This window comes from Xyrauchen texanus, chromosome 20, assembly GCF_025860055.1.
Source record: "Xyrauchen texanus isolate HMW12.3.18 chromosome 20, RBS_HiC_50CHRs, whole genome shotgun sequence".
Taxonomy (NCBI): Eukaryota; Metazoa; Chordata; class Actinopteri; order Cypriniformes; family Catostomidae; genus Xyrauchen; species Xyrauchen texanus.
In genome coordinates, this window is record NC_068295.1 from 41722139 (window position 1) to 41738336 (window position 16198).

The window sequence follows — 16198 nt, forward strand, 5'->3', positions numbered from 1 at the left end:
AGGACAGCTGATCATCCTCGCAGTGGCAGACACCATTTAAACAACACCTGCACAGGATGGGTACATCTGAATATCACACCTGCGGGACAGGTACAGGATGGCAACAACAACTGCCCGAGTTACACCAGGAACGCACAGTCCCTCCATCAGTGCTAAGGCTGTCCACAATAGGCTGAGCGAGGCTGGACTGAGGACTTATAGGCCTGTTGTAAGGCAGGTCCTTACCAGACATCATCGGTAACAACGTTGCCTATGGGCACAAACCCACTTTCACTGGATCAGACAGGACTGGCAAAAAGTTCTCTTTACTGAAGAGTCGTTGTTTTGTCTCACCGGGGGTGATGGTCAGACTTGCATTTTTCATCGAAGGAATGAGATTTACACCGAGCCCTGTACTCTGGAGCGGGATCTATTTGGAGGTGGAGGGTCCGTCATAGTCTGGGGCACTATGTCACTGCATCATTGGACTGAGCTTGTTGTCATTGCAGGCAATCTCAATGCTGTGCATTACAGGGAAGACATCCTCCTCCATCATTTGGTAAACCTTCCTGCAGGCTCATCCTGACAATGCCACCAGCCATACTGCTCATCCTGTGCATGATTTCCTCAAGACAGGAATGTCAGTGTTCTGCCAGTGAAGAGACTGGATCTCAATCCCATTGAGCACATCTGGGACCTGTTGGATTGGAGGGTGAGTGCTAGGGTCATTAACCCAGAAATGTCCGGGAACTTGCAAGTGCCTTGGTGGAAGAGTGGGGTAACATCTCACAGCAAAAACTGGCAAATCTGGTGCAGTCCATGAGGAGGAGATTCACAGCAGTACTTAATGCAGCTGGTGGTCACACCAGATACTGACTTTTACTTTTGATTTTGACCCCCCCCCCCCCCTTTGTTCAGGGACACATTATTCCATTTCTGTTAGTCACATGTCTGTGAAACTTGTTCAGTTTATGTCTTAGCTGTTGAATATTTTAATGTTCATACAAATATTTACACATGTTAAGTTTGCTGAAAATAAAAGCAGTTGAAAGTGAGAGGATGTTTCTTTTTTGCTGAGTTTATATATATATATATATATATATATATATATATATATATATATATATATATATATATATATATACTGTATATATATTATTATTTTATTTAATGATTAAATTGTTTCATAACAATGGACATTATAGGTCTACCATGACTCTTGTCATTGTTTGAAATAAAATAAAATAAAATGTTTTTGATAAAAAAAAATATGTATATATATAACCTTGTGTGATCTAGTGTCCACATGTGTGGATGTTATATTTTGGCTTTGCTATACACAGTGCATAATTTAAATGAATAAAAGTTTAAGTCATTCACTAAATAGGGAGCAAGGAAGCATCCTATAACTTTCTATGCAGCATTTAATGTGCATTTATTCCTAAAATCCGCACAAAAGTTCAGGTTCAGGCTGCAGATGATGTTTGGATCACTCAACATGTTTGGCAGATATGGGACAATGTTAATCAGTACATAGATTCAGAGTTTTATAATGCAGCATTTTATTTTAACATGGTTGGCAAAGAATAAGAATTATTTATTCAGCTTTACACAAAATCAACTGTAATGTCCATAATGTCCCAAAACATGAATAACCAACACTCCTGCAAACATAATAAACTATTTGATGAAAAAATCTGACTCTCTATAGCTTAGTGTTATTTACAATTTCACAATGTAGACCCGCTATCCTCATATGAGGGTGTTCATTTTTACGAAAACTGTTGGCTCTGGAATAAATGTTTTGCTTGTTTATTAGGTGCTACTAGTTACAAATCAAAAAAGGAAATTAAAATGCGCACAGCAGTCACGCTCTGGTCTCAGGAGGATATATATTGCTTAAATTGCCCAGCCCTAATTTTGTTCAACACAGAACAGTATTTATAAAAAATTGTAGTTGAAATGTATTATTTTACCCCATATGTCTGTGCGCTGTGTATTTATTATGTTTATTAGAGTACCACAGTGTTATCTTAACAACATGGTAATGTCAGACTCTATTGAGCCGAGCCTTCTGTGTGGAGCTGTGTCTTGTGATTTGTGCTGTGCCAATAAAGTGTTCAAAATCAGCCCCCTTTGAGGTTTATAGTTAGGATTCTACCTTCATTTCAGACATTAGGGATATGCGCTAATGTCTTAATTCTATTGTGAATTCAATTATCTAATGATAATTCAAATAATATGATCACTTCTTATTTTGCCGTTTATGGTCAAGGCCGAAAGATAGCTCAAATCTGCATTGATGAAACTCCATGTTGGCTAATTTGTTTGCAACATCACAGTCATGCCATTTTATCAGTTTACAGTGTTCAATAGAAGTGCTGTCTCATCAGCATTATTACAGCCATTGATTTAATCTCCCATCATCAAAGTCAAATTAAAATTGCATTACTCAGAATGAAACCAGTGCATTCTCACTTCTTCCTAATGAGTATTCATTCCACACCTCAGCAGCAGGGCTTTCTTTGCACGAAAAATGTTTTCTCATAGGCACACCCAAATATTCTGCCACTCCTGTCTGATCAACTGGAAAGGGAGTGATCGTTTGAGTGGTGCACATTGCACAACATCTTTCTTTGTTTACCCTCAGTTTGTTTGGTACATTTAAGATGTCACTGTTGCCGTGGAGAGACGCCATTTCAAACATGTCTGATGCCTTGAGGAGAGGGTAATCTATGTGCTTATCACATCTTTAGCAAGGGTTCAAGACGCCAGGACTGTGTGCTGCTTTAAAAAGCCTTGATTTAAAGGAAATCAATGTGTAGTCTCCAATGAGATATGAGGGATATACATGGAGGCCAGACAGGACAGTGGAAATAGCTGGCACTTTTACTTTGCACATCTGATGCTGCACAGGTTTAGTGGTGACATACAGTGATGTTGGCCTCATCAGTGGTTTGTGAAGCCCATTAAAAATGGTATACAGAATCAGCAAATTATATTCCAGAGCTAGAGTTAATCTCACCAAACCTGTCATGAACAAGTCCAAGTCATATCTCACCTCTAAATCAAATCAAAGTTATATTTTGCTTAAAGAAATGGATTCCTATTTTTGTATTGTGACAATATTTTCAGAAAAATTACACCCTCCCCCTTTGCATTAACCTAATGCAGATAAATCTAATTATCATTACTGTAATGCAATAAAAAACAAACAAACAAACAAACATATCCTAATTCAATTGTAAAGCAACCATATTAAACTGGCAGCCTGCAGGAAATGTGTGACATTTTCAGTGGCCCATTCAAGGTTGCCAGTAAAGTTGCAGACATATTACCAAATTCAATCAATCAAATCAAGATCAAATGTGGGCAGTACACAATACTGCAGCCTTTTTCTCTGATTTCTTTCCATATGTTGTTCATTTTTCTTTATTATGTATGCACTACTATTTGTTGTAAGAGAATTCTATAATGGAGAAGATTTGTAGAATTTGCATATCAACTGTCAATAGTTTTACAGAATAATCAGTATTAAAACCTACTTGCAACTGTGTTTTGTGTCCAATAGCATACTTGTCATCTAGACTGATGTCACAGGAAAATCTGCGACAGAAGGTCAAATTTATGTTCTATTATAATCAATCTATGCTTTCTGAATTTCTGAACTGCCCCAGTGGCCGAAGCTGGAACTACAGTCGTGCTCATATGCACCTTCTCATGGCGCACTGCGCAATATATGACCAAACATTGTATAACATTACGTGACGTAAAAGGCACAATGGATAATTTTTTTTGCTGAAAACCATTTCAGCATAAATGTAATTAATATACTTTTAACCCAAACCTACTGCAGTGTTAATCTTGACAACGAAATCACTGACGAAAACGTTAGTTGACAAAGTTTTTTTTTTATTTTGTCAGCGATAATGAAGACTAGAAGAAAATGGCACATCATGACGATAATTACAAAAATGTATTAAAGCATAGGCCTACTATTGATGAAAATATGATGAGATAAAATTATACTACGAGATATTAACAATACAAGATATAAAAAGGAGAAAAAACATCTATAGAATCTATATGTAACAGAAGATATTTGATATAGATTTATCTAATGCATTAATAATTGAGGGTTTCTCCAATTAAGCTGCATGAGGTGAACTCATAATGAGTAAAATGAAACTTATCAAAATTGGCTAAATACCTCATTTAAACATATCCTATTTATACATGATTTTAATCACTATAGTAGCCTATATCCACAACATATATGTAATATAACAACTAACATCTGCACAGTGAAGTGAATGAACAGGTGAACTTAAACTAAATGAAGCACTAGTCAGAATATGCATAACTTGTGTCGTGAATACATTGTTTCGGTAAGAAACACGCTATAAGCAATGTAATATCCTTTCACTTAAAATTAATAAGTCTCTTAAGCGTGAAGAAAGCATGAAGTACAGTAGGCTAACTTCTAAAAAGTAGCTAATAATTCAGTCTATTCATTATTATTTTAGGAGCTCAGTTTTTTCACAACAAGGACAGTTGGCAATGTATAGTTATATGTTTGATATATTTTTAAATTAGAAAATGTTTATACAAGTTTGGTCTGTTGACGTTTGACATCGTTTTTTGTCCATTTTACACATCGTCGTCAACTAAAAGATTTTATTTTCTTTGACTAAAATGAAATATAATTTTCGTCAGACAAAAACTATTGAATATGAGATGACAAAATATTGACTAATTTTAAAGAACATTTTCATCAAAAGACTAAAACTATGACTAAAACAAAACACTGTGAAAAAATTAACACTGGCCTACTGTAAATTACAACCTTACTCTTATGCAGTGGTTCCCAAACTTTTTACAGTGGCGTACCCCTTCAAACATTCAACATTCTTTTGCTTACCCCCTTTCGAACGCGTAGATAAAATTCACACAAGATAATTTGAAAATATGTCTGTTTAACACAATTATCTTTGTAAAACAACTCCCTTATATTAAACATGTTATGTTTTTAGCTGTTTTGTACATGTTATATTAATCATATACATACTGAATAAATGGCTTATCGATTGAGATGGGAATGCTAGATATGATATAACTGCATAACTTGAAAACTCCCCCCTCATCACGTCACGGTATGCAAGATTGACTTTTGGTTCTGTGCTAGGAATTGTGAATCATTGCAGGTAAGCCAGCCGGCTTTGAGCATTGTGGGTAAGTATCTGTAAGCGCAGTCAGCTCAAGGGGCTTTTTTATGTCACATAATAACTGTTAAACACTGTTAGCAAAGATGAGGTTGAGCTCATTTGGTGAATAAACTTCATACAACGATGTAGAAACAGGTCTCTAGAGTGTGAGCAAATGTGATTTTTTTTTTTTATACCATCAGTACCAAAACTGCCTATGCATCTAACCTTAAATATATATTATGCTTTAAACTGCGGAAAAAAAGACTAAACTAAAATCGTGGACGACTGACATGTCTGGTAAAACAGTGAAGTATTTTACTTGCTATCACTAAGCTACATCACCTAGCACTGGGCTGGGGTGATGAAAAAAGATACTTGTGTGACCCACAACGCATGAGTAGATGCGTTTTTTTAACTGCAAAAGAATGGGTTATTTCATGGCATATTTTTCTGACCTTTATGACACAACCATTTTGGTGTTTCGACACTAGAAGGCACACAAAATATTTTTTTCCAGAGAGAAATACATGAACTGGGTTTGAATGTTATTTTATACTGTGATGAAACTGAAAGAACGGTAAATTTGCGTACCCCCGTTGTCAACTCACGTACCCCCAGAGGTACGCCTACCCCAGTTTGGGAAACACTGCTCTAGTCTATCAGAACAGCATACTTTCATTCTTGTTATCAGATTACAGTTACTGAATTTAAATTTATTTAATTACTTTTAAAGTACATTATAGGTATATGCTTATTTCTAATATATTGTTTATGTAAAATACATGAATTATGGCCCCGTAATGAGTCATTAACCATTTTTCCACTATCAGGCCAAATATGGGGCGAGTTGCGACATGTGACGAGAGCGCATGCCGCCAGGGCGATTTATGTACGCTATCGTGTTGGTGCTGTCTGAGCGATTCAAGACGTGCTCTAGGCAGTTGATGTGCCAACCCCGGGCCCCATTCAGGAGCCGGCGGCTGCGAGCCCGTTGCACATGCACCCCGACCCTGTTTGGAGGCATCTGTGGTGACCAGAACGTGTCGGGACACCTGCTGTAGGGGGACTCCTGTCCACGGGTTGAAAGTCTGGTGGCAGGCGGGGGCCTGGTGGACTGGATCGCGTAGCCGGGTCAGATGGTTCCTGCCAGCCAGCGCGATGGGTTGGGAAGTGAAAGCCACGCATCCAAGCTCCATGTGAGGGGCACTAGGGGGACGATAGTTTTTGACATACCCGGCTGGGCAGAGCAGGTAATGACGCATCGGCAGGCAAAAGAGCATCCAGAGGCTTTGGTGCTGAGAGAAGGCTTGCTCCGCGCACCCGGCAGGGGGTGGGTTAGTGACTGAGGAGGAGGTCCCGTGTAGGTGTCCTCTAGACTCATCAGAACCAGATGGCCAGGGGACAGCAGCCCGAAGGGGGTAGGAAATAAATTTAAACAAGGATTCTCCTCCTGGCCCTCCAAAGGGTGATGGAGTGGTCTGCTTACCAGCTCTGACAACCGCTCTGTCCACCTAGGGGACCTCCTATTACCCGTGGGCTGCCCACCATCAAGGGTAGTGAGAGCGGATGAGCGAGGAGGTCGGTTGCGGGCAGTCCAGTCCAGTCCATCCAGCTCAGCGTGCTCTCTCTCACCTCAAGCCCGAAATCGCCACAATCCCGAAATCGCCTCCATCGCAAGTTGGGTCTTCCTCAATCCCATGCGCGATGCGGGGGGCGGCTGGAGTTGCATTCCTTTTTAGGAAGGAAAGCCGCGACCGCAACATTGCCATGTTTAAGTTCTCGCAGTGAGAACATGACCCATCCACAAATGACGCCTCAGTGTGATCGTGGCCCAGACACACGAGGTAGCGTCTATGACCATCAGGAGTGGAGAGAAATCAACCGCATCCAGGAACTACACAGGGGTGGAAGGGCATCTTTTAAAAGACGCATCCTGAAAAGGAAGTTCAACGCATGCTGTGTGTGCTCTTTTAGAGAAAATAAACTCTTTTAGGGAATACTCTGTTTTAGAAGCGCCCAGGGGCAAAACTGCACTGCTGTGCAGAGAAGGAGAAAGCCGCTTATATGCACCGTGGATCCAACATCAAACGCTCTACAGAGGTGAGTGGAACAGAAGTGGTCTCAGTTCACTGATCGCACAAACGCTCTGCTCCGAAGAAGAAATCTGAATGAACAGATGCACGATTCCCTCCTTTTGTACCCGTATGTCCGGGGGAGGGACATGCAAATTCTGTCTGCCAAATTCTCATTGGCCTTTTCTCAAGTTCAGAGGTAGCCGAGGCCTTCAAGAAAGTCCCGTAGTGTCGCTTCATTCGACACAACGTCGAGTGAGCAACAGACGGGGAAAGTAGCTTATTATTGACCAAATAGTCTGGCACAGCCAGCATGCCCCAAAAACCTTTAAGTTCCAGTCAGCCCACTTGTTGGCAAAGATGCACAGCCCTAATGTTCTAACGTACATCCATCAGGTCAGTACTTCCTGTGCTTACTTTAAATTATGCTTATTTACATAAAAAAAATTCAGAGATTCCAGAAATTCAGATTCACAAAAAAAACATTACATAGCAGTGCTGTGACTTAAGACTTATAAGACTCTTAAAGGTTATAGTTTGTAAGAAAACATTTTATATAATTCTTCAGTGTCAAGCATGTCAAATGTCAGCTAGAAAAGTCCCTTCAGAGAGCTAAAAAAAAAAAAGAAAACTCAACTAAAAAGCCGATTTTATTTCAGGCACTGGATAATTTTTTCACATACTTTGCCAAAATTATTTATTTATAAAGACAGATCTTTAGGGGAAAATTTGGAGACCCCACTCTTTTGTCAAGGTAGAAGTTGTCTGCTAGGCTGAACCCTGGTGAGCAGCCTGCCTAATTTTATATGACGGGGGGTGCTAGCTTAGATCAAAGTCTTACTTTGTATCTCAGAATGTAAAAGATCTTCAATCATATAGCCTTGATCCGTTGAAAAAACTGCAAGTTACAATACAACTCACTCTGAAAGCTAGCTTGGAAATACTCTTTGAAAATAGATGCAAAAATACTGGTTGTATTTCTGTTTGAGAGAAACAACTCATATAAGAACAAATAACATGAACCCTATGGCCAGTCTGCCCCTGTATATATAATATGTATATGTGTGTATATATATATATATATATATATATATATATATATATATATATATATATGAAATAAGCATAAAACGTATCAACATGGGATACATAACTTTAATGACTGGGCTAAAGACGAGCCTGAGGCACCATTTGGAGAGAGAGAGAGAGAGAGAAACTCATGGCCACTGTTTGTTCAAGCTGATTTATATCATTAAAGTTATGTTGACTGTTCTGCAGGTTCCCACCTCCTCCTTGCATAACTTGTGAACCCCTCTACACTGATGCCAAAACCCAGGAAGGAGGATGGATGCATTGTCCTGGAGTCCTCGCTGCTGCTGTCCTCCATGAAGCGGAAGAGCCGGTAACGTCTGTCAGGGGTCGGAGGACTTGCTGCCATCCACCAGGAGAGGACCATTTGTCGTCCGCCAGGGGGTGGAGGAGTAGCTGAGGACCAGACGACGGCATGTCCGGAGACCGGCGAGTGAGGTTTCTCTCTCTCTCTCTCTCTCTCTCTCTCTCTCTCTCTCTCTTTGTCTGTCCCCCTCTCTCTTTTCCTCTCCCCTCTCCCTCCCCTTGTCTCTCCCAGGGCTCCAGAGAGGCGGGGAAGACCTGCAGGCAGAAGGACAGCCAGAAGGGCAACACCTCCCCTCCAAGAAGGGTGGGGAGGGGAGTACGTCAAGCTGGATTTTCCCAGCCTAAATCGGGCAGTGGAGGTGTGTGACAAGGAGGAGGGCATGGCCGGGCCGTGAGGAGTTGTCCTAATTAGCCGAGGGGGGAATAAAGAAGAGCCGGAGGCACCGGTTCAAGAGTCTGTGTGTTTATGTTTGTTTAAGTTGATTTATGTCATTAAAGCTATGTTGACTGCCCATATTGTGAACCCCGTTACAGAAGGTTAGAAAATGACAAAGGTACATTATGATTGAATGAACCACTCATCCCATGAAGTATTGCATATGATCACAGTACAGTATATTGCGTTGAAATCACACTGACTTATACAGCATTATCATTTATCAACCTCAGAGCTCATGACAGGTCTGTTTTGACAGGTTTATCCATTATCACTAATTTAATATCACTCTTTATGGAAAAATTTATGGGATTTTTACTTCTATAAAATATTGCAGCTTCTCTCGTCAACTTTTAACATTTGAAAAATATTGTTTATCACATGCTCAGCAAGGGTCACAGTTTTTAAATTTGTATTTCAAGCAACTATGTCAACAGGGCACATTTTCTTGGATTGTGCAGTCTTGTAAAAAGTGTATTCAAAGTGCATTGTGCTTTGTTTAAGGGCACAATGGTGAAAGTTCATGGATCACCAATAACCTTTCTATACCAGTTAGACCACTCAAAGTTTACTTATTTTTTGTTTTATGCTTATTGTATGTGTGCTTTCTAATGAATTAAAGGTATTAAAGTTTAATTGAAGACTTGGAAATACACAAGTGCTGTGTTCACATTGTGCCGAAATCACTGGAATTACCAGCCTGATCTTTTGAAAATTATGTGACCGTGGCAAAATGTTTGCAAAACGAAATTATGTTCACTACCTTTAGCTGTTGAAACCGCTGCCATATTGGTTCTTTTTACATGACGTCACCGGGGTGTAAAGTAATGAATTACAAAAACATTTGTTACTGTAATTAAGTAGTTTTCCCCAGGAATTGTACTTTTTTAAGTAGATTAAAAATTGTGTATTCTTACTTGAGTACATTTTAAGTGCTGTAACTACTTTTACTGCACTATGTTCCCTCCTTCTGTGCTCACTACTTCCCTGTCCTAATATTTTATCCATCATTGTGATTGGCCACAGAGTGTCTCGTGACTCCCGTCAAATCAAAACATGCATAGAAAACTTGAATGGCATCAGGCGCCAACTGCTATAAATTATCATGGATGTGGAGGATACCTCAAACAAAAGTAGAGCAATATTTCAAGCAGAATATTCCCATCAGTCACAAATACACTTCAGAAAATTGTGCATCATGCATTTGATTAGAATGAGTACACATCTATTTCTGGGCTTAATAGATACAAAAAATAAAACAATATGGAACATTGTATCTCAAAAAGATACTGTGCTTATGAGATGCATTAATATTCATGTTATCTAAATATAAAGATCACTAGTTAAAAAAAAACTAAAAAAATTAATCGATATCATATCGATATTCTTGATACCACATTAGAATTGGAAGTATTGATACTTTAGTATCGATCAGCCCATCCCTAATCTATACAATGCAGAGTGAACGCACAGGTCAGAGACAGTTGCAGCTACATATGCACAAATTGTGACACGCACCATCACTTGAGTCAGATATAGTTTTTTTGGAGAAAGACAATTTTAATTTAAGCTTTCAAATGATATCACTTTATCTTGATATTCAAACAATAAATGTTGTATTTATACTATTTAATGGTGCGTGTGTCAGATTGCGGTAGCTGGCTGTTCAAACAGAGCAGGGCATAACACCCTCGCTCTCCAACATATATAACGAAATAAACATGAATGAACATTAAGGATATGTTGAAAAATACGCTACAACTTACTGAAATGTGTCTTCTCTATTGAAATTGGCCAGTCTGTTAATGTTTAAATGCCAATGGAGAAAATGAATAGGGAAATTCTCGAGCCCAGGTTATCTGTTTGAGTTATTAATGATTTTTAATGACACACGGATACAATGTATTTTAGAGTTGGAGTACTTTAGTTCGAGTCCAGTTCAAGTCCCCAACTCAAACTGCAAATTATTAAATAGAACACATGTTTTACCAGACTTACACTTACTAGGGAAAGTAATTTCTAACTCAAAATGTTGACTATATCGAGACAAAATACAATTTATTACAGATCAGGGACATTTAAACTAATATGACGGATGAAAAAGACCATGATGGAAATTGTACAACTCAGTCCATCACATATTTGTAGCACAACAGCAGTGTGTTACCAGTAGATAGCACTTGCATTTCATTGGCAAAAACATCTGAAAATACATGAAGAACACAAGTGAGGGGAGAAGTCTCTATTCGCCTATTATCCATACTAAATATAATGTGAAAAGAACGAAACGTCAGCCCAAGGTAAGTTTGATCTTGACTTTAGGGAAGTAGGCTACACCTGGACACAGCAGGAGGACTGAGAAGTGTGAAGTGGAGAACTGTAGTATCTAAATATTCATTTAATGGTATCTGATCTTTTCTGTTTTTATATTATGTTGTTGTATTTAATTTTCTGGGCATTATTAAATGTTTTAATATTACCATTTATTAAATGTATTAAGCACATCAAATGTATTTAATAAATTACATTACATATATTTCACCCATAATGTTAGATAAAACTAAACTAAATTGAATGGACAAATTGAAAATAAAGTAGAAATAAAAACTAAATAAAAATTTGAAATAATAAATAAATATTTAGTCTATGTTTGAGTGGAGGCAAAAAGCAACAAATAACTGAAATGTCAACAGAATGCAATAAGAAGTGTGTTGAAGGACAGTTTTGTCTTCATGCACCTAAAGCATGTGCTTTCATTCTGAAACCATTTTGAAATTTGTTCAGCAGATTACTAATCATTAGTTTTTTGCAGTTATGTTTTCTTAGTTATGAAAATATTGATATTGAGTTTACGGTCACAATTTTAATTCAGATTCTTGAGCAGATTCATTCAGACTCGGCCTGTAAAGTCCCACTTGGCCCCTTTTGGATTCTGACTTGACTAAGGTGGACTCAAACCCAACATTACTGTATTCACATGGATGGCTGAAGCAAATTCATGTGACTTTTTTGATGAGCATCTATATTTACATTTTGGAAATCAGCCATATTTATGCAAAATCCCCAAATTCACGTAAAAATATGTTAATGGAAACCCAGCTAATAATGTAAAACCTGGCACGACAGGTCAACGAACAAAGTTTGAATCTGATTATGAGTGCAAATGAGATTTCAGAGTTTTGGCAGAGAACAGGATTATCAACATAGTGATCAGGAAAAAGCTACAATGTTGTTCAAAAATTCAACATGAAGGTAAGTAAATAATGGCATCATTTGGGTTTACTGATCCTTTCAAAAATGCCTGTTGATAGACATGGTATTTGATTCCTGCTAGTGCCTTTTAAAGACAAGATTGCACCTGCTAGTTATGCAGCTATGTGTTTCTAAACTCTCATACACATTATCTACAGAAAGACTGGTTTCAAAGAGGTGTTTATTTTCACCCGTCTCACCATGCTGTTTTATCAACATTACCTGCCTGGCATCCTGCATGTTTTTCCGGATCACTTCCTTGATGGTGGGGCTATTTTGCCGTGGTGGATGGAAGAGCAGCTCTATGCTGGTCTGGAGTCTGCTGTGCGAGGGTTCTGGCCAGCCTATGTCCAAGTTTGGAGGGTCTGTGTCAGAGTTAGTGGGCCAGTATGTACCCGTGGAGGTGTCATCCTGAGGACAGTCCACTTCCTCAGAGTGGTTGCTGGTGGGTGGCTGTATAGCACTCTCTGTAATGTGGTGGATTTCTTCCTCTGATAGGAATCCCCATATGCTCTCCTTTTTGATAAAATTTTGATAAGAATCTTCTCCCTCACTGACAAGACAGTCGATGGCTAACCGATATGCCTCCTTGTAATGTGGTTGTATATAATTCTCCACCTTGAATTCTTCCCTGCAAGAAGATAGCAGGGACAAATCCGATTCCATCGTGACATCCATCCCTATTCGGCAAAACACTGTACAGCCTCAGCCACCTAAAAAACAACACACAGTGTTTAGAGGGATAGTTTACGCAGTTCTGAAATTATTTAGTCACCCTCATTTCATTCCAAACATATTTGACTTTTAATATATATGATTATTCTTATGCAGAATATAAAAGGAAACATGTTATTGAATATCCCAGTCCATCTTGTCAAGACAATGGCAGTTCATAGTGACTGATCACTTTCAAGTATCATAAAAGTAGTCTGTGTGGCACATTGGAAGTCTCTTGAAGGTGCTAAAACTAACCCACATTTTCACTGAACTAAGACGGAATTCTGGGTTGTTTCTCGCTAAAACCTTTTGTATGTCCTCAGAAGACTTGGAATATGAAGCACAAGCTGCATGGACTACTTTTATGGTACTTTTGTGTCCTTTGTAAACTTTAAAGTATGTCACTTTCACCTGCCATTTTATTGTGATGACCAACAAGGTTATTCATTAGCATTTATCTTTTTGTGTTTTGCATAAGAAAAAAAAGACATGAAGGTTTGGAATGACATTAGGGTGAGTTAATGATGACAGAATTGTAATATTTGGGTGAACTGTCCTTTAACAAGGACAGTTAAGTAAACTAATATTACATTTTAGCTTTCATAAAAAGCTAAACGTGAAGCCCAATGCATTCTTCCGCTGTTGTGGCACATCCACCTCATGGTTCGACATGTTGTGCATTCTGAGATGTTATTCTGCTCACTGCAGTTGTACAGAGTGGTTATCTTCTGTCAGCTCGAATCAGTCTGATCATTCTCCATTGACCGCACTCATCAGCAAGGTTTTTCCATCCGCAGAACCGCCGCTCACTGGATGTTATTTGTTTTTGTTTTTGGCACCATTCGGAGTAAATTCAAGAGACTGTTGTGTGTGAAAATCCCAGGAGATCAGCAGTTACAGAAATACTCAAACCAGCCCGTCTGGCACCAACAATCATGCCACTGTTCCCCATTCTAATGGTTGATGTGAACATTAACTAATGCTCCTGACCCGTATCTGCCTGATTTTATGCATTGCACTGCTGCCACACGATTGGCTAATTAGATAATCTCATGAATAAGTAGGTATACAGGTGTACCTAATAAAGTGGTCGTGAGTGTATATTTGAGTTGTGTGCCCAAACTTGACATTTCAAGTAATGATGACAACTTGATTTTTCCAGTAATGACAAGTATTTAGTGAACATTGCCATCTTTTATCATATTGCAGTTTTTGCAGTTTTATGGAAGTTATAAGCCAATTAAAGCTGTGCTTTAAGAGTGATTTTACCATATGTAAGTGGTTTTGAGGGGGTTCTAAAGACAACCTGTGGTATAAACATTTTAACGCAGCCTAGAGTGTCTTTTTTTGTTTTTGTTTTAGTTTTTTTGCTTTAATCTAGGTAAATTTATAGTAGCATTCTTTCTAGGATTTACTTTTTACCTTTTAACCTCCAAAGACATGTCAACAACACCCGATGTCAGCAAACATGCAAAATGATTGACAGACAGAGAGATTTTCTGATTGCCGCATTTTCTGATAAGATAAACAATATGGGAAACTCTTTTTTTGCTGTTTAAGGTGGCGCTATTAAATACACTTTTACATCTCCGCTAATAGCTTCCCAACTGTATATGGGCTAGAATGGGATAGAACATATTTTTCTCATCTGATTCATTGAGTAAAGTGGAAAAATATCTCTGATTTCATTTCCGTCTATAAAATCTAAATATTTTTGATTTGTCAAATCATTCAGATAGTTGACATGTGAATTGGGCCTAGGCCAACTGGCTTATATTTTCTAAACACTTTTATGAATCAAAATTATTTTGATATCTTTTTGTCATGAGGGTCTCTTGATGATAAATGCTAAATTCCATGTGAATCGAAAGTTTAAAACAAGCTGTTTTTCTGAAATGTCAAAATGTCGGACAGAGCACATACAAAGTAACTAGAGTACTTTTTAATGGATTTACTTTGTTCCTGAGCGATCTGTTATTTAAAATTTGGCATTATTGGTTATTTTCTTTCCTTTTCCAAATTGCTTTGACCCTGATAATTGGGGCTTGCTGCTATATTTTTGACATTAACTTTCTATTCTGCTTGGACTGATAAATCGCACACATGCTGAACCTCATTATCTCTGAAAAATACTGTTAACTCAGATGATGTTATGTTAATATGGATAATGTGTTTATTGTTATATTTCTTGATTTACTTGTTTTCTTAAGCTGTACATTTATGTTTATATTTGGTAAAGCATTTTTGACATTATTATTGTAGTATTAAGATCTTGACGTCCATTGCACGTTCATAAGCACTATGAGAGAGACTTGTTCACAGTGGTTTGTACTGTATTATCATTTAAGAACTTAGCACTTAGAAGTAGTGACACTAGGGGTTGCCCTTGGGAGCCCCAAACACCTCTGATCTTTGAGAAAAGGCCAATGGGAATTGGCGAGTGGAATTTTCATGCCCATTCTTCGGAGCCGAGCAATTGTGTTCAGCGAGCTGAATTACTCTGCCCATCCATTCACGTCTGTGTGCAGTAAGCTGTTGGATTTACAGTGCATTACAAATTGATGGGAAATACTTCACATGGTTTTACAGAGTCTTGTCGGAAGCACATCATGTGGAGAAGTCCCGTGGTAGATCCTACCTCAGCTGACTCTGGGGGCTCAAATGGAGCTCCCCGTAGTCCCTGAAAGACCACAGAGTGGTCCCATGAGGAGATGAGGCGTGAAATGCAGTGTTTAACCTCTTGGCGCCTCCAGGAACCTGACGATCAAGTTGTGCTTCCATAAATACTTACCGGCATTTAAGGCTGAACAACGCCGGCAGACCGGCGTGACGAGCATGTAGTGTGCGCTGTGGCGCCATGCCCATCTCGGGACTCGAGTACTGGGCCAGCCGGTCCATACATTTTGGGCAGTCGACTTGTTTGACGCATGCAAGAGCATTGGGGGAGGTCTTGCACTGCCAGTCCACGTAACACAGTTCAGTTAGTCGTGGCATTTTGTATTGGGACCCCTAGTGTCACTACATCGACACAACGTCAAGTGAGTGACAGAAGGGGAACATCTCGGCTACTGTTGTAACCTCTGTTCCCTGATGGAAGGAACAAGAAGGAACAAGTCCCTCCTGCCACAACACTGAACTAC

The 16198-nt window shown here is 38.9% G+C and overlaps 1 protein-coding gene across 2 annotated transcripts in view; it reads right to left on the reverse strand.

The window, feature by feature from the left end:
* Positions 1 to 16198, reverse strand: part of LOC127660464 (protein FAM83B-like) — a 41573-nt gene that overhangs the window by 23287 nt on the left and 2088 nt on the right. The window contains exon 2 of one of the 2 annotated variants that reach the window (XM_052150715.1): positions 12564 to 13054. The exons of the other annotated variant lie outside the window; for it this stretch is intronic. Coding sequence (XP_052006675.1) covers positions 12564 to 13019 — 456 coding nt within the window. The 5' untranslated portion in view covers positions 13020 to 13054. The remainder of the gene's footprint in view (positions 1 to 12563; positions 13055 to 16198) is intronic. 2 annotated transcript variants of the gene reach the window in all.